The sequence below is a fragment of the Eumetopias jubatus genome, unplaced genomic scaffold (genome assembly GCF_037043125.1).
Source record: "Eumetopias jubatus isolate StellerSeaLion01/CBP00866 unplaced genomic scaffold, mEumJub1_p1.0 scaffold_6, whole genome shotgun sequence".
NCBI lineage: Eukaryota > Metazoa > Chordata > Mammalia > Carnivora > Otariidae > Eumetopias > Eumetopias jubatus.
Window position 1 is genome coordinate 17,275,539 of NW_028274812.1, and position 26,931 is coordinate 17,302,469.

The following is a 26,931-nucleotide window of genomic DNA, read 5'->3' on the forward strand; positions in this document are numbered from 1 at the left end:
CAGCATAGCATCTGTTTAGGATTCTCTCTCCCTCTCTCTCTGCCCCTCCCTCTGTTTGTGAACGCTCTCACTCTCTAAATAAACTCTTTAAAAAATTATATATGTGGTATTTAAATAGAGAAAGTCCTAAAATAACACAACAAAGTCATCTCAATTCCTTATATGCTTCCTCTAAACTCAAGGTAGCACCTAGAGCAACTGAGCTCTTATCTCTGCCTTTAGATAGCACCATATAAATCTATTCCACAGAAATGAAAACAAAAACAAAAAAGCAACCAGATTATTTCTAAAGAATCCTCAAGAGACTGACCAATCACCAGTCATAAATCATCCATAAAAATATTACTGAACATCTAAATTATGCATAGTACTCTGAGACTGTGGAAGACTCAATGACATATAGAACCAAAATTTTCCCTAGAAAAGTTTTGCAACTCAATTAGACAAACCATGGGTTTATGAAAAGGTAACATTATTAAAACATGACTCTGTGCCAAATAATAAGTGGTTTCTAAGTTCAACAGAGAGTTAGTATTGTAGACTACTGTACAAAGAACTATGTTAATAAGGGAGGCATAGTCTGATGGGCTTCATACACAGTAGTATATGCAGGACTTGAAGAGGGAAAAAGGACTCCTAGTGAAGGGAATGGCACGAGTAAAGACAGGTATCAGTGTGATAATAAGTAAAAGCATATTCTAAACAAGGTTAACTGGAACAGATTTAGTTGGGAGTTAAAGGTTTGTATTGGAGATTTTGTGGAACAAATATTAATAAAAGCAGATTGGGATTAAAAGCAGGTATACCTTTTTATTGTGCCTTGCAGATACTGTGTTTTTTACAAATTTAAAGTTTGTGGCAACCCTGCATTGAGTGAATTTTTTTTTTTTTTTGCATTGAGCAAATTTATTGGCACCATTTTTCCAACAGCATTTGCTCACTTCATGTCTCTGTGCCACATTTTGGTAACTGTTAGAATATTTCAAACCTTTTCATTACTATTGTATTTGTTAGGGCAATCCATGGTCCAATGATTTTTTTTTTTTAAAGGTTTACTTGTTTATATGAGAGAGAGAGAGAGAGTATGCAGGAGCGCACCAATGGGGGCACAGGCAGAGGAAGACAGAGCCTGACTTGGGGCTCGATCCCATGACTCTGAGATCATGACCTGAGCTGAAATCCAAGAGTTGGATGCTCAACTGACTGAGCCATCTAGGCGCCCAATCCAGTGATCTTCGATGTTATTACTCTAATTGTTTTGGGGTGCTATGAACCATATCCATGTAAGATGGTGAACTTCATTGATAAATGTGTGTATTCTGACTATTCCACTGTTTCCCCATCTCTTTCCCTCTCCTTGGACTTCCTTATTTTCTGTGACACAACAATACTGAAATGACCCTAATTAATAATAATAATGATGATAACCCTACAATGGCTTCTAAGTGTTCAAGTGAAAGGAAGAGCTGTGCATATCTCAACTGTCAATCAAAAGCTAGAACTGATTAAACTTAGTGAGGCATGTCAAAATCCAAGATAGGCCAGAGCCTGTTGTAAATGCAAAGGATTTTAAGTTCTTGAAGGAAATTAAAAGTGCTACTCCAGTGAACACATGAATGATAAGAAAGCAAAGCTGTCTTACTGTTGATAGGAGAAAGTTTTAGCGGTCTGCATAGAAGATCAAACCAGTTTCGCCATTCCCTTGAGCCAAAGCCTAATCCAGAGCAAGGCTCTAACCTCTCTTCAATACTGTGAAGGCTGAGAGAGGTGAGGAAGCTGAAGAAGAGAAGTCTAAAGCTAGCAGAGGTTGGTTTATGAGGTTTAAGGAGAGAAGCCATCTCCATAACATCAAGTGCAAGGTGACACAGCAAGTGCTGATATAGAAACTGCAGCAAGTTATCCAGAAGATCCAGTTAAGATAATTAGTGAAGGTGGCTACACTAAATAACAAATTTTCAATGTAGATGCAATAGCCTTATATTGGAAGAAGATTCCATCTATGACTTTCATAGCTATAGAGAAGAAGTCAATGCCTGGCTTCAAAGGACAGGCTCACTCTCTTGTTAGAGGCTAATGCAGCTGGTGACTTTAAATTGAAGCCAGTGCTCATTTACGATTCCAAAAATCGTAGGGCCCTTAACAATTATGCTAAATCTACTGCTTTTGCTCTATAAAGGGAACAACAAAGGCTGGATGACAGCACATCTGTTTACAACGTGATTCACTGAATATTTTAAGCCCATTGTTGAGACCTACTGCTCAGAAAAAAAGATTCCTTTCAAAATATTACTGCTTACTGACAATGCACCTGATCACCCAAGGAGCTCTGATGGAGATGTACAACGAGATTATCTTGTTTTCATCCCTGCTAACACAATATCCATTTGACAGCCCATGGATCAAGGGGTCATTTAGACTTTAAAGTCTTGTTATTTAAGAAATAGATTTTTTTAAGGTTATAGCTGCCATACACAGTGATTTTTCTGACAGATCCAGGCAAAGTAAACTGAAAACCTTGAGAGCATTTGATTCATTGGAAGAGGTCAAAATAGCAACATTAACAGAAGTGAGGAAGGAGCTGATTCCAACCCTCTTGGATGACTTTGAGGGGTTCAGGACTTCAGTGGAGGAAGTAACTGCAGATGTGGTGGAAAGAGCAAGAGAATCAGAAGTGGAGCCTGAAGATATGACTGAGTTGTGTAATCTCCTGATAAGACTTTAATGAATGAGGAGTTACTTCTCATGAATGAACAACAAAAAAAAAGTGGTCTTTTTGAGATGGAATCTACTGCTGAAGATACTGTGAAGATTGTTGAAATGACAATAAAGGATTTAAAATATTACATAAACTAAGCTGAGAAAGCAGTGGCAGGATCTGATTCCCATTTAGAAGCTCTCCTGTGGGTAAGATACCATCAAACAGCATTGCATGCTATAGAGAAATCGTTTGTAAAAGAGTCAGTTGATGAAGCAAAGTTCATTGTTGTCTTATTTTAAGAAACTGCCACAGCCACTCAACCTTCAGCAACCACCATCCTGATCAGTCAGCAGCCATCAACATGGAGGCAAGACCCTCCATCAGCAAAAAGATTGCTACTCATTGAAAGCTCAGATGATGGTTAGCATTTTTTAGCAATAAAGTATTTTTTAATTAAAGTATGTTCATTGTCTTTTTAGACATAATGTTATTGCACTATCAAGACTATAGTATAGTGTAAACATAATTTTTATATGCACTGGGAAACCAAAAAATTCAGTTGACTTGCTTTGTTATGATATTTGTTTTATTGTGGTGGTCTGGAACCAAACCCACAGTATTTCCAAGGTATGCCTATAATTAAGGATTTTGAAAAATGAGTCACACTAACATCTGGACTCTGATATAGGCAATGGGGGAGAAGCCACTTTACATGAATGAACCGAGAAGTAAAGACACAAGGGCATTCTGGGGAGGCAGTCTGTTGATACTCGAGATGAATGGGAAAGGGAAAATTTCTTGATCACCACTGGAAGACATGAAATAATGACTGATAGTGGACACAAATTATGAAAGACTACAAATAAACAATGGATACAATTTGGCTATAAGAGAGAAAGAGACTTCAAAGAGGGTTGGAAGATTAGAAGTCTGACAGAAAGAGGTCAGTTTTAGACATAAAAAAGATGAATAACCAAGTTAAAATGTCTATAGGTGGTCTGATAGGAGATAAAATCTAATTAAAGGAAATTGAACTACAAAAGGCATCTTGAAATCTTGTTAAGAAATGGCAGTCCGCAGTTTGAATGGGTAATGCAAAAACAAAGTTAGTGAGTAAGGTTTGACTTTTTTCCTCCCAAACTAACAGTTCAAATCTCTCATGCTATAAAAAATTTCTTACCCTATTCCTAACTCTGAATTGATATATATTAGTTTTTGAAATAAAATTTAAAACTTCACCACGATCTTTATCAACCAATTACTGTTATTATAGTTAGACTCTTGCCAAACCTAATTGGTGCTTTTTGCTTCAAGCTAACTTTATTGCTATTCCTGTAAATTCTCCCTACTAAACCAAAGCTCACAAAGACCCCATCTTCTCACCTCCTCTTGGCCAACATCCCCAAATTAAAATGTGTATTGTCTACTTAATCCAATCCCACACTTCCTTTTTAAAAGCGCATACTCATATTTACAAAGTCTTCCTCCTTAATTCTCTTGACCTCTCAAAAATCCCTTCAATCCTTTATAAAATCTGATTATTTAATATGTTCTAGTCCCAGTTATGCTAGTAACTCACATGGCCTTAGGTTATTTACCCTCTATAGACATCACTTTCTTAGCTACGACAGGATAAAAGAAAATGCACTTTTTATTAAATTTATTTAAAAAATTTAAAATTCAAAAAGAGAGTAAACATGATAAATTCACCTATATTCATCATTCAGCTTTAACAATATCAATATATGGCAAATCTTTTTTCATCTAATGGATGTGCCCCAGCTTCTCCCCCCACCAAGCTAGATCAAGTCTCTGACATTATTTCATTTTTATCTGTAAATACTTCAGTATGTATCTTTTAAAAATAGGGACCTATAAAAACATAACCACAATGACAATATCATACCTTAAAATATTCAATACTTAATATCAGCTAATATCTAAATAGTGCTGAAATCCCGATTGTGTCATAAATGTCTTTTTAGTTAGTCTGAAAGAGGATCTAAGGAAGGTCCACATATTTAATTTGGCTGATATGTCTCTTAAAGTTCTAATAATAATTAATCCTCCCCTCTTCTAAAAACTTTCTGGTCATTTGTTGAAAAACTTGATCACTTGTGCAGCAGAATTTCTCATCTAGACTGGATAGGTGCACTCTGTGGTGTCAATATCTGCTGTATTTCATTGTGAACTAGTAGTTGTAACTCTAAGTGTAAGCAGGTTCATGTATGAGTTGTTGGCAACACTCTTTATAGGGTCTGTTTCTTACTGCATCACACAAGGAGACACAATAACGTCTGTCTGTCCTTTTGTGATCTGAAAGCTTACAGGCAGATTCTGATGTTATCAGCCTGATCCAGCTAATGATTTCAAGCAGTTACTGATGATCACTCTTTAGAATCTTTATTTCATTAGGGGTTGCAAAATGGTGATATTGGTGATATCCCAATTATAAGATTCCTTCTTTGTGTATGAGCTGCAGTTCTTCCTCAAAGAACTTGCTCTCTTCAACTATTTAATACTCTTTGCACAGAAGAAAAAGGATAAATAAATTCTCTCTACTGGTTTTTTAGAATAACAAATTGATGCCCTTAGCAACCTCTAAGAGTTACTAAGATTTATTTTCAGTATCATCATAAACTCCAGTATCTTTAACATTTTGATGTGTATCAACTGACTGTGGTCATTATAACCTATCTTTAGGCTAGTGGGAATGATTTCAAGTTGGCTCATGTGTACATACGACATGAACCTAGTAGTCTTTCATAGCTTCTTTGTTTTCTGATATGACAAGTCCAAAATCATCTTGTACACTTCCTACCCTAGATCTGGAATCATCTATTTCCCAAAGACACCCCAATTACTTTCAGTGAGACTCCCTTTAAGTGTAACAAAAGGTGTGGGATGAGTTTCTAAAAGGTTGAAAATCATTGCTTTTTTGTATATATGCAAATCTGCATTCATTCTCTCTGAAGCTACAAAGGGTCTGACTCATTATTTCCTGTTCCTCTTGCATTTTTCCCCAAGCTTCCTGCACAGACACAGAGATTACAGATAGTATCAAAATATCTCCTAGGATTATCCTTCTCTAACTCTGATTCATTCACTCCTTCAACCAATTTACTGAGCTTCCATTAGGCGAGTAGGAAGGAATACAACTGCTGCTAAGGATCTCATGGTCTAGTGGAGGACATTAATGTGTTCACAAATAAATATAATACAGAATGACAGGTGTTTTAATAAGAATATGGATAAGGACTATGGGTGCAGGTCATCTGAAAAGGCTTCAACTAAGTATATGGTACTTAAATACTAAGTCTTACAAATACTGAATGAACACAACTAACACATTGCTTTGAAAAGGAATAGCAAATTTTAAACATAAATTGTCACTTTAAGAGAATTGAAAAATTCAGTTAAAAAAAGGAAAAAAGAGTGTCAACTATGCAATATTTTTACACTATTTTAAGATTCAATTACCAAATATAAATAAAATTTAAAGATATGAGTTACACCTGCTGATATTATTGCCATCTTAGAGAATCCACAGCACAAGGAAATGATATAAGTAGTTCCAACAGAAGAATCTGAGCAGTAAATAAAGTCAAAAAGAGAACAGAGGGTAGATACTTGTTCTTCTCTTAGGAAGCAAGATATTTAAGAGCAAATATACAAAGTGGCAGCATAGCATGATCCTTTGATGACTAAATTTCTTATATTTTCTATACCATGGTTTTTTCATCTAGAAAAGTTCGGAACCAGTATTTTATAGGCAGGCTCTCCCCAGAGAAAGGACAGAATCCTACCCAACTGAGGAAGGGAGAGCAACTCCCAAAAGAAAAGTCTGTCACCAAGTAAGAGATGTTTGGAAGTACATTTAGAGGTAGCTAAATTTACTTTTACTTTAAAAATGTCTCCCCAAATTTGGGAAGATGTACACCCTAGCTGTATTCCCAGAGGAGCCTTCCCCATTCCTTTAACATTTCTTGTTATATCAGCTAAAACCCACATTACTTGGATGCCCAGAATGATTATCAACTCAATTTAAAAGAACAGTAATCTGCAAGCAAAATGGATTTCATTTTAGTTATCACTAGATGCTGGGAAGCACGCCTTAGGGAGGTCTGTCTTTGTAAAACCGGATAAACACGGTGAAAGTGTTATTACCGGGTACCCAAAAGAAGTTCAAAATCCTTTATTTTCTTTTTTGGTAAAACTGAACACATGCTTACTTATTACATTTAAAAAAAGTAGGTAATTCATTTATACAGATCAAAACAATAGAGAAAGATATATGTTGAGATGTCTCACTTCTATCTCCAGCCCCATCTGGCCTTTTCCCTCTTGCTCACTATGGGTGATTATCTTTTATTAATTTTGTTTTTAATCCTTCTGGTATTTCTTTATGTAAACAAGGGCAAATATACATGTGAATATTTACTCCCCCATCCTCATTTATTTTTATTTTATTTTTATTTTTATATTTATTTTTTTTAAAGATTTTATTTATTTATTTGAGAGAGAGAGAATGAGAGAGAGCACGAGAGAGAAGAGGGTCAGAGGGAGAAGCAGACTCCCCGCTGAGCAGGGAGCCCGATGCGGGACTCGATCCCGGGACTCCAGGATCATGACCTGAGCCGAAGGCAGTCGCTTAACCAACTGAGCCACCCAGGCGCCCTATTTTATTTTTAAAAGATTTTATTTGAAAGAGAATCTGTGCTTGTATGTGCACACGAGGCAGGGGGCAGAGGGAGAGGGAGAAGCAGACTCCTTGCCGAGCAGCGAGTCCCTTGTGGGGCTTGATCCCAGGACCGTGAGATCAGGAGCAGACCCTTAACCGACTGAGCCACCCAGGCGCACCCCCCATCCTCCTTTACACATACTACCCTGCATTTTGTTTTAATTTAATACACCCTGAAAACCATACTGCAGCACTCTTTTTTGAAAATAATTTAAATAATTATACAAAATGCTCCCAGTTAAGGTTCTTCAAAATCTCTACAGCTGTGCTACTGGGAAAGTGTTCTGGACAGTTTTTTCATATCAAGTCTTATAACATTTTATTGAAGAACCTATATTATTTTTCTATTTTTCAGTGACTCACTGAACTCTCTCAGTATAATGTTATTTTATTATAAAGTCTACTTGAAAAGTTAGAAAGAGGTACCTGGGTTCTATGGGGAAAACACCTCCCCCGCCCCACTATCTCTGCTCCTCCCCATACTTTTGACTCCAGTCATTACTTTTTTTTTTAACTTTTCATTTTTTCTTTTACATACTATATCAACTAATGTGGACTACTGATTCATTCACCAAATATTTATTATAGGTCTTCTACTATTATTATTGTTATTAGTAATGGCTGCTAACATTTACTGAGCACTCATTATGAATCAGGTATCCTACCAGTTGTTTTATCTGCATCATATTTAATTCACTGTGAAATTTTTTATTCCCACTATACAGATGAGGAAAATGAGGGTCAGAGAGGTTAATTAAATTACTGCTAGTAACAGTTAAAACTCGAACTCAAGTCTGTTTATCACCAAAACATATGCTATTTATTATTTATTTTTAAATTTTACTTTTACTTATTTATTTCTCCCCAATTTTACTAAGGTATGATTGACAAAAATGGTATGTATTTAGGTTGTACAATGTGATTCTTTAAAGGTAAATACAATGTTACAACTTAATATATTTATACATTGTGAAATGATCACCACAATCAAGTTAATCAATGCATCCACCACTTTACAGTCTTCCCCCACCCCCAAGTGGTTTTTCAGTGGTGGTGAGAACACTTAAGATCCACTTTTTGCGAATTTCAAGGACACAATACAGTATTATTAACTCAAAACATATTCTCTTAAACACTATACTGTAGAAAAAGTCAGGCATATTCAGAGAATTCCAATCAGTTGAGGACGTCTGCAGCATAGGGTGTGGGTGTGAAGAGGAAGGACTAGGCAAGAGACCAGGCTGCAGAAGAAGGCAGGATTCCAGATCACAGACCTAGTATGCCCTAGTCACAATATATGAACTTTATTCTGAAGGGTACGGAAAACAATCATGAGGTTTTTTAGGCAGGTAAATACATGACAAAAATCTGCATTTAGAAAGACACTTTGGCAGAAGTGAGGTGGATAGACTGGAGAGACCAAAACTGGATTAGACTAAAGGCAGGTAATTAAATGTACAGATAAAAGGTGGTAAGGGTATGAACAAAATGTAGTCACTTGGCATCAAGTACAGATGTTGAGCGTTTAAAAACTTCATACAATTTCAAACTTTAAAAACAATCTGTCAAGTAAATATATCTGAGCCAAAATTACTTTTTTATATCTCTATTTTAACAAGCTGAAAGATAGTTTTTGATGGAAAGATTTCTAGTTTATCAAATGAGAAGGCACTATCACTAAATATTTAGAATTATGGATTTCTAAAATTGTACAGACAAGAAAAAAGTAAAAATTTATTAGATGGTTAGTGACAGTAATTGGAAAACCTACAGATTAACTTAAAAATATAAAAACAAACTTTTTTCTTTAGAATTGGGACCTGAGGCATTGTTGAAGTCAAATTCCTTTGTTTCACAGACAAGCAAACTAGAGTACAAAGAAGGCATATTACTCGCCAAATCAGCTTGGGGTGGCTCATTTGGGATTAGACCCATGTTTCCTGACTCCTTATTTAATGATTTTCTCACTTTCAATGAAGATGTGGAATTTAAAAACATTCTGGCAAAACAGGCGGGGGAAAAGTGAAGCAAGCTCACAGTAAGTATGGACCACGTACCAACACTTTCTATAGGGCTCCTGTTTAGTCCTTATACCTACTTTACAAGGTAGGTATTATCTGTATGCCAGAGAGCCGAAATACCTTGTGTAAGGCCACCTAACTATGAGACACCAAAGTTCATTTCTTTTCATCATAGCACACTAATGCCAACAAGAAGAGTTTTCTTCCAATATGAAAAAAAACACCACCCAGGTTTGTATGAATGAGTTCAGAAATCGATGCACACTGACCTGTAACATGCACCTGGATACAACAACTTCAGGTACTTCAGGGAATTTTTGTCGCAGGTCATGTAAAACCTGAAAATCAATTTGGTGGCTTCCTTGGGCCATTCGTATATTGCCTGATCAGGACTATTTGTACAGTAGGCAATTCTAGGCCTTAGTGGAAATAGTACTCATCTCTTCTGTCCAAGCATTTTCTGTGAAAGAAAGAAAAAAAATTTTAATGACAACTGATTAGAGAATGAATATTGTTGTGGATTTAAAATTTCAATACATAGGGTACGTGCTTTAGTAACTCACATTTAATATGTTATCAAAAAATTATTTAGTCCTATAATGCTTTCCATATAGTTATGTCTTTTCGATTTGAAACTCTTGCTGGCAAACTTTTAGACTAATTCCTATCTATTTGTATGCTTTATGATGGCTGTTCCAAAAGGCTTTTAAGAAATTATTGTCAAGGATGTCTTCCCTCATTCTTCTAAAAGGGGAAAATGAATAACTTTCTGACATTTTTCTTAATAATCTGAGGACAGCCTGAGGTGCATAATCTTATTTACTCTACTTAACATTTTTAAAGTTTGGATGCTGATAAAGTCTGGTTCTACAAATGACTTTACATGCTTTGTCTAAAAATGATCTATAACCCAATATGTTTGGTATCTTAATTTTCAGATATACTTAATCCTTAAATGTGCAATGAATTCATCCTCAGGAGATTAGTAGCATTTTACTCCCTGTTTTTAATAAAATTAATATTTAAAAAATACTAATGCTTGAGCCTCAACCCCAAAGGTCCTGATTTAATTGGTTGGGGAGTAGTCTGGGCATATGGATTTTTAAAACTTCCCCAAGTAATTCTCATGTGTGGACAAAGTTGAGACCTACCTAACTTGTTTTTATTCTTAATGCAAACCATGTTTAATCTTGGAAGCCTCTTTGGGATATAAAGAGTATGTAAGTATATTAAACCTAAATAACATATTAAAATGTTTAAATATCATGCAATTTTCTTAATCACTTCCGTTTATGATAAATTTAACAATAAGACAATCTCTTTAAAACTGATTTCTTATCTGTAGTATTTCTCTTAATTTTGCTAACATAAGCTTAAAAAAAATACAGACCTGGAAACTCCACGAATATAGGAATCAGGTCTCTTCTGTCCCTTTTTGTGTAGCTAGCACTGTGTAGGCAGTGTTCAGTGCAACAGTATATACTACAATATTTTTTATTACATTTAGTTATGGCAGAACTCCTGAATCCTCAACAGAATATAAGCTCATTTAAATATGCAGAGTAAAGCCTTTCAGCTTTTTATTATTATTTAATTAAATCCCTTGATTCTTTCGTCTATGTGACTTCTCATAGGTAAAAGCTACAATGGGTTATAGGAAAAAAGAGAAGTACTGAAAATTAGTAAATGAAACTTAAAAATAACTAAGGCATGTTCAACTTGAGAAAGCCACCCTTGACTTCACTTCAGCTATCAGCTCATTTCTCTGCCCCTTTCCTCTTCTGGGCTACAACTACTTGAAAGGGTTGTTTATAGCTAAGTATCTTCCTTTTCTCCCTTCTAATCTCTTTTAAACCTACCCCAATCAGGCTTTCCCAGTTTTTGTCCACTGAAACTATACTTATCAAAGCTGTCGGAGAACTTCAGGTTGTCAGACCTAACGAGCAGTTCTCAGTCCTCATCCAAATAGCTTAGGACTCGGTCAACCAATCCCTCTTTAAACAAGTGCTTCACTTGGCTTTATACTCTTCTGGTGTTTCTCCCACCCACCGGGGGCTCCTTCTCAGTTCTGTCAGATCTTCCTTTTCTGGACATCTAAATGTTGGCGGACAATGAAGTTCAAATCTAGGGCTTCTTTTCAACTACACCTACATTCCTCTGCAGGGTCATCTCATCCAAATATACTGCTTTACACGGAGGCTTTGCAAATTTATTTCTGCAAGGCCAAGGGAGCTCTCTCCCTTGAGTTCCACACTAATATAGCCAGTTACCTGCCTGACATCTCAAACTCACTTCAAATTTAGCATGTCCAAAATTAAACTCTGAATTCCCCCCATCCAAACCAATCCTTCCACAGTCTTTCTCATCCCAGTAAATGGTGCCATCATTTATCCCGTTCTTCTTTCATATCCTTCTTTCACATCCCATATCTAATCCAGCATCAAGTCATCGTTGACTGTATCTGCAAACAATATTCCGAATCTGACTACTTTCCCCCACCTGTTACTGCTCCTGTCTGAGCCAGCACTGTAAGTCGCCTAGAAGGCCGCTGCAAAGGTCTCTTAACTGGTTTCCTCCCTGCCTTCACTTTCTGCTCCACCCCTGCCCCTCCCTCTGTTGAGCCAAGTGGTCTGTGTGAAAAGTAAATCAGGGCAAAATCCCCTGCTCAAAATCCTACAACCCAAGGCCCCTGGCTAACTCCCACCCCTCCGACTTTTCCCTTCTATCACTCTCCCAGTTCCCTCAGGTCTGGCCAGTTCTCAAAAAAGCCACTCTGTTCTCCCTTAGGGTTTTTACACTTGTTGCTCCTTCTGCCCGGGACATTTTATCCTCAGATACTTGCATGGCCCCCCCTCTCTTACTTCGTTAAGATCTCTGATCACATGCTACTTCCTCAGAAGCAGCGTCCTGGAGCCATCTCCCTAAAATAATGCCACAACGGGCTCCCCCCATCACATCCTCATGCCCTGCTCTCCCTCATAGCAGTTGTCCACACCTGACATGTATTCATTTATTACCTATCTATCTATCTAGTCCCAAAACGTCAACTCCGCAGGATCAAGAACTCTGAAGTTCACTGCTACATCCCCAGGACCTAGGCCAGAGATGCAACATTTGTTGGATAAAAAGAAGGTTTTACTGTATGGTTTCTTCATATTATTTTGCTTCTAAAACACATTTCAAATGATCTAGATTTGGAAATTTTTACATAATTTGAGGGAGAGGCAAATAAATTTTCACTCTAATTGAGTCAGACCACCTTTACTAGAGGAGGATGAATCATGAATATAAATTTCAACTGATTCCATCACTAAAACATATTTCCAAGATTCTTCATTCAAATGTACAATTGTATTTTAGGGATTCCACTTCCTGTAATGGCTGAGTAGCTCCTACCAGATCAATTCTTTCATAAACAACTATAAACACTAGGGCGCCTGGGTGGCTCAGTTGGTTAAGCGATTGCCTTCGGCTCAGGTCATGATCCTAGAGTCCCGGGATCGAGTCCCACATCGGGCTCCCTGCTCAGCAGGGAGTCTGCTTCTCCCTCTGATCCTCTTCCCTCTCGTGCTCTCTATCTCTCATTCTCTCTCTCAAATAAATAAATAAAATCTTTAAAAAAAAAACACTAGACAAAGTATAAAAACAACTACTTGGGGGCAGAAAGCATAAACAGCAACAGAGGGATGGTGGGGAGGAGAAGGGAGTCAGCACTTAGAAGGTAACAGCACAGGGTGATTTTCCCTTTTTTAAATGGCACTTAGCCAGAGAGCAGGCCCCAGCTGGTTTGGGTAGCTGAAACCTAGACAGAAAACCTACAGCCCTACTTGCTTAATGAACCAAAGGATAGACTTTGGCATAACCACACCAGCTGAAAACCTAGTAAGTAAATCACAGAAAGAGAGGAGCACCAAATCCTATGTATAAATTCTGCACACATCTCTGATCCCCAAACTACACATATGTGAGATTCCAAGCAGCCCGGCCAAAGCTAAAATAACTAAGATTTCAGAGTTTGTATTTGGGAGTTCAGCCAAGTTAACTGCCTACTAAATGCAAGCAAGCAAGCAAGCAAGCAAACCAACCAAACATCAATGCTCACTACTAGAGGAACACAATAGAATCCAGAGTTTCTACACGTCCTTTTCTTAAGAAACATATAAGGAACAGGAAAAACTGACCCACACTCAAGAGAGAAGGCAACCAAGGGAGACCAAGCCCAAGATGACCCAGATGGTAGAATTATTAGCACATAAGGATTCTAAAGCAGCTACTTCATGCTTAAAGATGTGAGGGCAAATATGCTTGGATCTCAGATTAAAAAAAAAAAGCAAATGAACAGAAACTATATTTTAAAAAGAGAGAACCAAACTCAAATCAAAAAGTGAAAAATAAAATGTCTGAGATAAAAAATTCACTGGATGGATTTAACTGCATATTGGAAATGACAGACTAGTCAGTGAACTTGAAGACAAAGCAATAGAAATTGTTCCAACCTGAAGGATGGAGAAAAAAAAATGACCGGGGGTGGGGTGGGTGAGGCGAGGAAGAGAATCTCAGGAACCTGTGGGAAAATACCACGAAGGCTAAAGTACTTGTAATTGGAGATTCAGAAGGACAGGGGAGGGACAATGGGGTAGAAAAGAACTATTTGAAGAAATACTAAAAATTTCCCCAAGTTAGTAAAAAATATAAATTTACAGACCAAGAAGATCTTGATCACCTCCCCAGACACGCTGGTGACTGCTTTTGGTTGGGGGTCATCCCACACATAAGGCAGAAGATGGTGGCTGCAAAGACAACAAAAAAAGTTGCTGGAGTCAATCAACTCTAAGCTCTAACTTCTCATGAGAAGTGGAAAGTCCTTGCTGGGGCAGGAGTAGACTCTAAAGATGATCAGCAAGGCAAAGCAAAACTGGTTGCCATCTGTAACAACTGCCCAGCCTTGAGGAAATCTGAAACAGTACTAAGCCGCACAGGCCAAAAATGGTGCCCGTCACTACGGTGGCACTACTACTGGATTGGGCATAGCATGTGGAACATTTTGCGAGTATGCACTGGCTTTCACTGATCCAGGTGATTCTGATATCACTAGAAGCATGTTAGAACACACTGGTGAAAAGTAAATCATGCAAAATGTTTAATAAAACCAGCCAGAGCTTGCTTGAAACAACAACAACAACACAAAAACAAACAAAGATCCTACTGAAGAATATCAAAACCTAAACAGGTTAGACTCAAACCTTAAACAGGAAAAGCCCAGGAAAACCACACATAGGCCTAACTGTCCAACTGCTGAAAATCAAAGAAAATGTTGAAAGCAGCAAAAGAAATGACAGAGGGGAACAATTCCAATGTCGACTTGTCATCAGAAACTGTGGAGGCCAGGAGACAGTCAAATGACATAATGTAAGTGTTGAAAGAAAAAACATCAACCCACATTCTATATCCAGCAAGGGAAACTTTAAGGACATGGCAAGGTACTTTTTAATGTAGCCTTTGTGGAGTAAATAAATTTTACAAAAAAATTCATTACTGAAACAAACAGCAGGTGGTATTTAATTTCAAAAGGAAAACCATGCAATATAACCTAATCTGGAAAATTATTTCGAATAATAAATGGAAACATATTTTCTATAGTTAAGATGCAACATGACTGCTCTTTTGAGAAAATAAAGAAATCATATTTGCTAGAAATGTTTCTAGCATCAGGTGCAAACTTTTGGCACCTAAACTGTCACCACCTCAAATGATGTATGAGGATTAATTTCTTAAGGATTCTAAATAGTAGCAGAATATATACAATACTACAGAATCTAACAGTAAATATACTGGAAAGCCTTATAAAATATGCCTTATTCTTTCCTTTCTTAAAGAATACGTAAACAATTTATTTCTGACCCCTCAATAATTATCATGACAGTGCAGAGTACCAAGTATGGGAACATGGCTCACTGACACCTCAAGCTCTGATAGTTAAGCAAGTCTTCACATTCACCATCATTTGTCATGGTGATTTTTTCCAGGACTGTAAGAGTATGTAACACAGCTGTTTAACTGTACCCAGAGTTTGTAGTTGGGAGTTCCCAATTAAAAAAACAACAAAGAGAAAAGCAACAGGACTTACAGGTCTGATCAAAATTTGGGCATTTATGAGGCAAGTAGATACGAAGAGTATTTAAAATTGGACAATCATCCTCTAATTATCCACAACCCATACATTTAAGGAGTGCCTAGAATGCAGCAGATACTGTGCTGAAGATACAAGTAGGAGTTGTGCCCTTGCTCTCCAGGTCAGAGAGATTCTTGGATTAGAGGCACACCCACCCAAGTTTTTAAGTCAGATAGCTATTTGAACTTGCACACTATTTTACCTTCTGCCTGCCTCCTGCTGCCAGCTCAGTCTAGCTTGTTGCTACCGTATTTGTTTCTTCTCTTTCATATTCAGCAAGAGGCTGGAAGGGAGCATGGCACATGAGGAAAAATTGTAGAGAGCAGAGAGCGAGAAAAATGTGGGGCCCAAGTCATGATGTGCCTTAGGTGGCCATTAAAATTTGGAAGTTTTATTTTCAGAGTAATGGGAAGCCACTGCAGATTTAGGCTCAGAGGCAGGGAAGGAGACGCGATCTAGAAATCATGTATGTACGAAGAATGGCTACAGAATGGAGAAAAGAGTAAAATATAGGAGAAGTTCCATTAGAAACCACTGCCAGAGGCTAGCTAGCCAGGAAATGCTAATAGCTCATCCCTGTAGAAACAGCAGTGGAGGCTGAGAAGGAAAAACTGAAGGGTTATTTAGGAAGTAAAAATTAATAGAATTTGTTGATGGATTAAATATTGGGGTGAAGAAGTTGGTGTCAAGACTGGTTTCTGATGTGTAAATGATAGAACAGGACCAAGAAAACAAAGGGGTAGCTTACAGGTTTGGTTTTGAATGTGTTGAGTCTCGGGAACCTTTAAAATATCCAAATAGATATATCACAGAAGGAGTAGAGATTGATGGGTCTAGGGCTCAGAGAGCAGGTTTGGGCTGCAGGTAAACATTTGAGAGGCATCTCTGGTGCTGGCATTAATTAAAACCTGAGTGTAGATAATCCTACCATGTAATTTAAGAACACTTGAAGAAAAATATTCTTGGTTATATTATGTATAAAACATTATACAGTCATTAATTTTTCCCTAAAGGCCAACATTCCTTCCAGCCTAAACAACTAAACAGTATATACAAAAAAAATGATTTTAAAAAATCTTAATCATTTGTCCAGGAAATATTTTAACATGACATACCCTATAATGAAAAATTTCAATAAAATTGTAAAGACAAAAACACATACACAGTTTAAAAGCCAAAGAGTACTATAAAATTTATCAGGGAAACCAGCAACTTCCCTACGTCATGCCTTCCTACTCTTATTCTATTCTATAGAGTAACCACTGTCAACACTGGGCTGTTTCTCCACATTCCTACACAAGGTGATTATAGGATTATTTCTTGACTTTCCAATTTTACACATTATCTATGGATTTCCTGTTGTGGAAAATGAAGATTTAGCTTTGTAATTCAGTTCCCATATACACACACACAACCATGCTTCTCGACTCCTATGCCCATCTGCCCAATTACTTATTCCACAATTTTTGCTTAAATCTGTAGTGTTTATATTACTTTTTTTGGTAAGCAGTGTTAGCCTAGCCACTTGGTCTATTATGGGGGATGAGCTCTTATCTCCAAGGTGCTTTCCCACACTAGCATTTGGGGAAGAACAGTGTGAGAGTTCTTAATGAAAAAACTGTAGAATATTAATCATATGTGATCAAAAGCTAGTTTTCCATCAAGTATAATAAACAAAGCTTTTGCAATTCTCACCCCACAGGAAATGAGGAAAAGGGGGTGAAATGGGGGTGAAATGGGGTGAGGTGGGGTGAAGGGGAGACACTACCATTCTACTGAAGTTATAGATGTAGATGAGATATGTTACTTTCTAGCAAGCAAACTGCCTTGATAAGATAAACAATGACTATGGAGATATGAAAAAGTATATCAAAGATTAAGGTTGACTGTTCCTGACCAGGAGGTACCATACAAAGTAAATAATGGAGCAAACTTTTAAAATGAAAGGAACAAATGATGAGATCCAACTTTTAAAATAAAATGAGTAACTCGTAATGTACCTTGTATAATTTAAGCTTGACAAAGTACTGGCTTTTACTATTAAAGTCTTATCAAAAAAAGAAATCAGTGAATAAATTAAATGTCACTCTAGAGAGGCTTAAAATTTTCCCAAAAAGTAGCATTTCAAGAAACCATATTCTACACTTTAGCCATTTGTTTATAAAATTTTCAGACAAAAGAGCATGTTAATGGTTAAAAGCAGAGATAACACTGCTAAATATTTCAACCTGAATTCTGTATTAGTGGGCACTGTCTCATTTAATGAGATAAATAAATGAGATAATGTATATAAAGTGCACAGTATTTTGACACATGGTGGTGACTGCTTAAGTATAAATTCCAGGATGCTCTAATTTGTGCTCACTTACTTATGAAATTGAATCTGCCACTTACTTACAGTATCTTCTTGGGCAAATCATTGAACTTCTCTGTGCCTCAGTCTCCTCATCTATAAAATGGTGATGATGGAGTAGCCATCTCATATTATTATGAAATTAAGTGAATAATACATGCAAAATAATTAAAAAGAGCACAGAGTAAGCGCACAAGTAAATAAAGTAGCCTATGTAAGTGCTAGTCACTAATACTATCATTTCTTCTTTGTAAAATGGAGAAAACAGCTCAAGGAATTTTAAGGATTAGTGATAACATAGTAAAAGTAAATTGCATTGCACCTGCCTGGCCTGTAGCAAAAAATACACACTGGTAGTAATTTTCATTCTAAATACCATGAATTCTCACAAAGTACAAAGGAATAAAACCTCAGCAAAAACAGGGCTGCATGCTACCCTGGCTGTAGAATATCGAGAAAGTTGACTGAACCTTTGAAGCCCTCCCCTTCCATGTATATGGACAAATACCTTGTGTAACTAAAACTCAGGCAAAGCTCCCTGAGAAAGCGAACAGTACTAGGCTGTACATGAGTGCCAGATAAGTGGTATAAACTGTGCTGTATGTGTTTAAAGGGCTCTCTGGGCTGAGGGAGAGAATGGGAGGCTCTAGAATCATGGGTACTTAACAAGTTTAAGAACATAAAAAAGAATGAAATGTTGCCATCTGCAACATGGACGGATGTGGAGGGTATAATACTAAATGATTTCACTCATATGTGTAAATTAAGACAAAACACCAAATGATTTCACTCATATGTGTACATTAACAAAAGAACAAAGAAAAAAAAGAGAGAAACCAAAAAACAGACTCCTAACAATACAGAACTGGTAATTACTAGAAGGGCAGTGGGGAGGGGGCAGGGGTGAAAGAGGTGAAGGGGGTTAAGAGTACAGCTATCGTGAGGAGCACTGAGTAATGTACAGAACTGCTGAATCACTATATCGTACACCTAAAACTAATCCAACTGTATGTTAACTAACTGGAAATTAACATTTTTAAAAAAAGGTTAAAGTATGAGGCAAGGCAACCAAATAGGAGGCAGATCCTGGAGATGGTGAATCAGTCACCTATCTGGCTAGAAGAAAGGAGGGACAGAAGGGAAGAAGTGGATTCTGAAGCAGGCGTTTGGGGTGGGGAGTAGTTACAGGACAAGATGAGAAAGGCCTTTATTATAGAAGACCTTCCTTGAGAGACAATAACACTAAAGTTTTAATATTATTATATAAAACTATATACATATTTTATCTTTGCCCCATTCTTACATGATTGAGTTTTACTGAACAAATTTAATTATTCTAACAAAGAATATAGTTCATGTTGAGTATCAAAAAGAAATAGAATGAAATATATACAACTATAATTCACTTCTCAACTGCATTAGGATTCTCCTTTAGCTTATGGACCAGAAGGTAAGGAGGTCTTCCCATTTTAACATATGTACCATATCAAAATTTAATTCTGCTTAATAACCTCGAGAGATAATTTTTTCTGTAAACAATGGAATCTTGAGTCGGACAGGATCCCAGGAAATTATCTTGTAAAAGTATACAATTTAAAAGGTTAGAGAAAAGCCTGTTGCCCAGTAGACTCCTTTATTAGACTTCTCTTCCAGCTACCGATTTCTTAAAACCAAACCTTGATGACAAACAAAATTCTTTACACAAGTCCCATTAGTCCCAAAGTGGAAAGACGACCTTGTTCACCGCTATATCCTAAATACTTAAAAAAAAGTGTAGGCCAAATAGTACACACTCAGTAAATATTTGCTGCAATAAATCTCCGTCCATCAGAAAATGCCTAGATTTTGAAGACTATTTATGAAAAGTGGCATCTGTCTGTCCAAACAAGTGTTTCCCTTACCCTCAGTTGTAAGTTCATGCTGCTACAGTACTTGTTTGGAAACTCAAAATTTGTTCTAATGCAATTGATATAATAGGGAACAATTTGAGCATTAAATGAATTTTGCTGTGATTTCGCCAGCAAGAAACACTAGGTGAACACAGAAAAACCATACTCAGCTGAAACAAGCTGTATGTGAATACACAAAATGTAAATACGAACACACCTTAAACACCTGCCAGCCACCTCAGTTCACCCTGTCTCTGCACGGTCCCACCTATCCACACCTTGTGTTGCAACTTCCCTTCTGATTTCAGAAAACCCTTCCTTGACCACTTCACAATAAAAAGCTGCCACATCTACGCTCATTTCCATAAGCAAACTTCAGAACTTTTTCAAAGTACAACATTTGTTTGCATATTGTATACACTCGAGTACATATTTCTTAATCATTTAACCTGTGTAAAGCTATTCTGTCATTTTTTTAAGGTTCCTATCTTTTTTTAATGTTCTCTGATAAAGTTTTTGAGTATTACATCCCAAATTCTGCTTTTTCCATAAGCCCTGTGGTTTTTTCCCCATGATTTGCATAGCACGGTGATTTTTAGAAACACCTATGTTAAATTTTAACAGAACTGTCTGTACTGCAAAGCCCCTCTGACCTCAACAACTGTGAATACTAACTTCCCCAGGATGCCTACTGGGAAGGCAGAATGTTTCAACTTCTCTCTTTGTTGTCAAAATGATATTAATAGTTTCTCATAACTAATTACAATTTGTGTGTCTTCTGTGGATTGGCTGACATTATCAGACTGGGCAGTGAGTTATTCTTAAAGGGTATCTTCATCAGAAAAAGAAGCATTGATATTCAGTAAGAATAGCTAAATGATGCTATAATTTTTAAAATTAAAGATTTTGAAAGCTTTTAGCCTCAATATGATTTCAGAATTAAACTTTAAAATATATATATATATATTCCCTGCCTAATTACATACACTATTTTAAATACCTTTTACTTTAGTGATACATTACCTAAGCATCTCATCAAATGCTAGTTAGGGAACAGTTGATGCACTTCACATCTGATTAACCTCAAAAGAATTTGCAAATGCCCCTAATTGAACATGAGAAGTTTCAAAAAAATTTTAACAGCAAATTATTAGAATTCTATTTCTTGGAACATGATGTTACAACTTTACTAAGGCAAAGCAAACCCCACCCCCGACCAAATATACAATATCAAGTTATTTTCCTAAGAGTTAAAGTGCAGTAACTATAGGGGCGCCTGGGGTGGCTCGGTCGTTAAGCATCTGCCTTCAGCTCGGGTCACGATCCTGGGGTCCTGGGATCGGGCCCGCATCGGGCTCCCTGCTCTGCAGGGAGTCTGCTTCTCCCTCTCCCACTCCCCCTGCTTCTGTTCCGGCTCTCGCTGTCTCTCTCTCTCTCTGTCAAATAAATAAATAAATAAATAAATAAATCTTAAAAAAAAAATGCAATAACTATAGCTATGTAATTAAAAATTCAAATACTATCACTATTTAAGCCTAAAAACAAGGTAATTGTAATCCATCTTTAGCATAAATTTCAGCATGAAACAGTAATACTGAATCATTTTACATAGCCAGTTATTTACAAAAATAAAATAACAGAAACACACCAAATCAGTCATCTAAATGCTACTACTTTAAATTAGCTAACATGTTCAACTTTTGTGTTATTTAAAAGCTTGAAAGGAGCAAAGAATCATGTTAGCAGAAAATCGATTCCTCAACTTTATACTCCTGCAATAATTTACTTTGTAAAGGAAAAAATAAACATCAAAGGCTAAAGTACATAATGATTCATACTACCTCCTCCTAAAAAGAAAAGTTCCCAGTTTTTTCATTTAATACATTTCCTCAAGTCCATGAATGTTGGCCATTTCTTATGGTTAAAAGGCTTACCAGTTATAAGTTCTTCTAAAGGAATGTGAAAGTCAGCCACACTTGGCAATTTATGTATTGTGGTTTTGTGGTGAGTGCTACCATTTTCTAAGGATCAAGAAAAGCACAATAAATCTAAGACAGAATGGTAATAATTCATCAAAACATATTATATAACTAACTACCTTGGGTGTATTTTCCAGTTCATATCTCATTTTTTTCCCATTAGGGCTTTAAGATGGGAGACACAAAGTTATTTTTCAGTGCCCCCCTTTTACTGTAATTTTTGGATAATCCATGCTGAGCATAAATATCTTTAAAAGAAAACATGATATAAATAAATGATATGACAATAAGTTCCTATTATGGGTAAGAGGGAAAAAGAGAGGATAAAAGAAAATGAAAGCACTTGGAAGGATTAGTTAGCATCTTATATCAACCATAAACATTTGTAATGAACCAGTGAACTCAATGGCGTATGAAGATTATAATAATCTGATTAAAATATTAATCTAAAATGGCATCTTAATATGAAGATTCAGAGAAAGTTATGAGAAATTTCATCAACTAATCCCCATGCAGTTCCAAACACTTACTTGGCCCCATGTTTTTGTGGTACATCGCATATAATTTTGCCCATCTTCCTTCTAATGTCATGGCCCTCAAATGACTTTTCCCCAGAGTGGACTCCTGACCAGGTGCCAGATGTCTGTGTGTTATAGCATTGGGTGTGTGTCATAGCACTGGGTGTGCATCGATTATGTTCATGAATTACACATAGTGTAAATAGGTATCCGTGATCTCTTAATAACAAAAAGTTTTAAGAACTAACAAGTTAAACTGGCAATTTTAAAATTATACATATACACTTGATTGGTAATACAACTGTGCTGAATGGAGACTGCTAAGCCTGCTAATGAAGAAAATATATAAAAATTTATTTGTAAAGAACATTTAAATTAAATATTTCATTACTATAACAGTACTCAGAACCTTAAAAAGAAATTACAGAGAATTCAAAATGAGCAAACGTGGAATTGGTAAAACAGTATTAAATTGAATCAAGTCTCTAAAAGACAACACAATGCAATAATTTTGTTTAGTATGTGCTCGTCTTTCAAATATTACACTCTGAAACTGTTGTATACAGTTGGCTATTAGTCTTGTTATAGTAATGGTGAATGAATTTTTTAATTAGATAGTCAAGAATAATCTCAGGGGGTGCCTGCTGGCTTAGTCGGTTAAGCGTCTGCATTCGGCTCAGGTCATGATCCCAGGGTCCTGGAAACAAGTCCTACATCAGGCTCCCTGCTGAGCGGGGAGTCTGTTTCTCCCTTTTGCTCTGCCCCTCCCCCCTTGTGCTCTGCCCCTCCCCCCTGCTCATGTGCTCTCTCTCCCTCTCAAATAAAATCTTTAAAAAAAAAAAAGAATAATCTCAGAACTGTACGGAAAGTTTTATCAGCAAATTTATTATATATAAATCTATTTCACAATTCTCCAATTTAGATACTCTTAGAGAATATTCAATATTTTAAATTGTATAATGTAATTAAATAAAGAACCAGAAATCTCATCCTACAAATACTTATCCATAAATCAACAAAGACTTTCCTAATAGGAAATTTGAACTGAAAAATATATAAAAGTGACGATCTACTTAACATTTTTATTTATGATAACCCATTTTCTAATTTATCCTTTTTATATTTTTTCATATGTATGATATACTGCTTACTCAAGCTTTGTTGAGTGCCTACTTACTCTACACTATAGTGGGTGAAAATATTAAAATTAATAAAAGCACAGTTGCCTATGTTCAAGAAATTTACATTTTAGTAGGGGAAGATAAACATTCAATAAATAAATGTAATAACTGAATTGTTACAGATATAATGTGCAGTAAACAGGGGAGACAAAGGAGGGGCCGGTCAGTTTTGAGGGAAGGGGAGGATTTAAGGAAAGGATTCATTAAACAAGGGGATACCTGAGCTGGGTCTTAGAAGATAAAATGTGTTCACTAGGTAGACAGGTGAGAGGGAAAGAGTATTTCAGGCATAGGTAGTTGCCTAGGGGAACATTTAAAGGAGTGAAACAGCGTGGCAAGTTCAGGAAGCCATAGGTAGCTGGCTAACATTGAAGTGCAGGGAGAAAGACTCACAGACCATGTGATGAAAGATGAGGTTGAAGAAGTAGGGTAAGGAGGGGCATATCACACAAGATTTTAATGGCCCTCCTCTGCATCATATATGCTGCATCCCACAAGTCAGCAAAAACAACATGCCTCTTTTTCTCGATGCAGGTGATTTATCTCTGAAGTTCCAGGCCCTGCCATGCCCCAGGGGCAGGTACGTCTTCAGACAGCAACAAACACTGTGCCATTTACAGGTGTATAAACTGCAGTGAAGGTTAAGAGGAAGAAGCACCTAAAACTTAGAAACTAAAGAAAGGCAGGAGAAACATCACAAAGAATGTTATGCTTGACTTTAGTCATTAGGAATAATAAAGGTCTTACAGGATATCCCTGACAACTGTTTGTGTTGGGGGAAAGACCATGAAAGAACATGACAAATCTGAAGAATTATGGCTGAGTGGAGCAGAAAAATAAGATAAGGTTGAAAAGGTGGCTAATTTTCAGTGAAAACTGTACAGATTCCTAGTAATGTAGAAAATACATCTAAGAAAATTCTACTGGCCTGAACCACTTTTTGGTCACGTTCATGTCTGGGATCCACTCTACAAAAACTGCCCATGACATGCCAGGCAATGTCTTTGCTCTAAATATGCAAAGATGAATAAAATACAGCCCCTGCTTTTGAGAAGATTATAGTCTAGTAGAATTCAGATTTATACTGGATTTCCCATAAGCACATATCCATTATCTCACTTTATCCTTCCCACATGTGAGGGAGAGAGGCCAATTGTTAATACCGTTTCTTTTAATGGAGGAGAATCATGGATATACACACAGTTCCCACTAAGTCAGTTGCAGATCAGTATTCTAAGCCAGCAATTCACAACTGGGGTGTCACCAACATTGCTACTGCAATCAGCTGTGAGGTGAGCTGAATGAAATCTGTTACAAATAATAAAGTGTGTGAGGTCTAGCTCTTTATCTATATAAATTAAAGCATTTAATCTAGAGACAAACACATGCTTAAAGAGGAGCATACAGTCACCTTAAGTGTGTATGACTAAAAACAACCTCTGTAGAGGCATGAATAAGTACATCATTGCAGAGCAATATGAAGGAATACCATGCAGCTGTTTTGGTTTTTTTAAAGTGGAGTAAGATATCCAAACAATTAAATGGAAAGACCTTTAAGACTTTAATGAATGAAAAAAGAAAGATGCAGAATCCATGTATAGGGATACCCTTTGTGGTTAGAAAGAAAAAGATAAAATAGATTAAAAAACATTATTACATGAATGCATAGGAAAGGTTCTGAAAGCATACACACTAATTGGGGGCGGCTGGTGGCTCAGTCAGTTAAGGGTCTGCCTTTGGCTCAGGTCATGATCCCAGAGTCCTGGGATAAAGTCCCATCTAGGGCTCCCTGCTGAGCGGGGAGTCTCCTTCTCCTTCTCCCTCTGTCCCTCCCCCCTGCTCATGCTCTCTCTCACTCTCTAAATAAATTAAAAAAAAAGAACACACACTAATTCTTTTGGAGAGGGGGTCAGCTAAAGGGACACACGAATGGAAGATGATCCACCATTACTTGTATTCCTACATGGGTAGGAGAGTAAGAGCAGAATAATTTGAAAGTAACTGTACTTAGCCAACTGTATATACTTCCAAATAACTTAGAGCCTATGTTATCTATGCTAAAACTGTTACTGTTATAGTTAACAGCTGCAACAATTATCACTTTTCCAGATGCTTGACAGATGAGATCTACAGTTACATTTTTTTTTTAAGATTTTATTTACTTATTTGACAGAGACAGCGAGAGAGGGAACACAAGCAGGGGGAGTGGGAGAGGGAGAAGCAGGGAGCCCGATGCAGGGCTCGATCCCAAGACCCTGGGATCATGACCTGAGCCGAAGGCAGATGCTTAACGACTGAGCCACCCAGGCGCCCCTACAGTTACATTTTGATTTAAACCTTATGTATGGCCTTTATGTTTAGGTGCATGACTATCTCTATGCTCAGTCCTGTTAAAACAAAAAAGTCAGACCCCCCCTTTTTTTTTGACCAAAGGCTAACTCAATGTCAACTAATGCTCAGCTCTCAAACTGAATAAGAAGTATTCATCCACCAATGGGATAGTTTAATTGTTTAAAAGAAAGGGGTAGGGAGTAGTAAAAAAAAAAAAAAAAAAAAAAAAAAGGTTTATTGTTACTTTCTTAAGAGTCCCTCAATAAACACAATACTCTTGTAGAAAGTTATCACACATAAAGGTGGACAAGAATACTTTTCTCTGAGTTTATAGTATAATCACTATGGTTCAGCATTACTGGGCCAGGTCCTGTGCTAAATGCCTAGCATGTATTATTTCAGTTACTTCTCACATTCCCGTAATAAGGATTAAATGAGAAATTGCAGGTAAAACTCTTCACACATAGTGTCTGGTACATATAACAATAAATGTCGTCCTTAATTAGGTATTACTACTGCCTAATCTGACTTCATCAAGTCAACCCTTACTCTACCAGTCAGCTTTTCAAAAGACTCACCTACTTAAGTGCGCCAATGCTAAGAAATCTTCAATAGATTCCCATTACCTACTACTGAAGTCCCAAGTCTTTCACCTGACATTTGAAAGCATGTATGACATCGATCCAACTTCTATCATATCCCGTACACTGTTGTCTAGGCACAATGGACTGCTCACAATTTCTAGAACATGTTATATACTTTCATTTCCATAACTGAGAAATATTCTTGCCATTCTCTCAAAAGAATAGATATTCTTCAAGGCTCAGTAGAAATGTTACCTTCCCCACAAAGTTGATTCTTTCTGGTATTCTCCAGTACGTGGTTCATACCACTATTATGGTACTTCTTTGCTATTACTTGTCTGTAGGGTCACTGAAAACCAGGTTTATTCATTTCTGCATACCTACTGTACCTAGTACAGTGTTTTATACAAAAATTGCATTCAGGAATGTAGAAAAATTTCACCATTACTAATAGCCCTAGTGAT

The 26,931-nt window shown here is 36.8% G+C and overlaps 1 protein-coding gene across 4 annotated transcripts in view; it reads right to left on the reverse strand.

Moving 5' to 3' along the window:
• Positions 1-26,931, reverse strand: part of TAB2 (TGF-beta activated kinase 1 (MAP3K7) binding protein 2) — a 90,507-nt gene that overhangs the window by 36,226 nt on the left and 27,350 nt on the right. For 2 of the 4 annotated variants that reach the window (XM_028103211.2, XM_088023844.1), the window contains one exon: positions 9,730-9,920. In XM_028103211.2, the coding sequence (XP_027959012.1) occupies positions 9,730-9,831 (102 nt within the window). In that variant the 5' untranslated portion in view covers positions 9,832-9,920. Of the gene's footprint in view, positions 1-9,729; positions 9,921-14,165; positions 14,251-21,808; positions 21,896-26,931 lie in introns of those variants that run through there. The other 2 variants (XM_088023845.1, XM_028103210.1) reach the window with 2 other exon arrangements.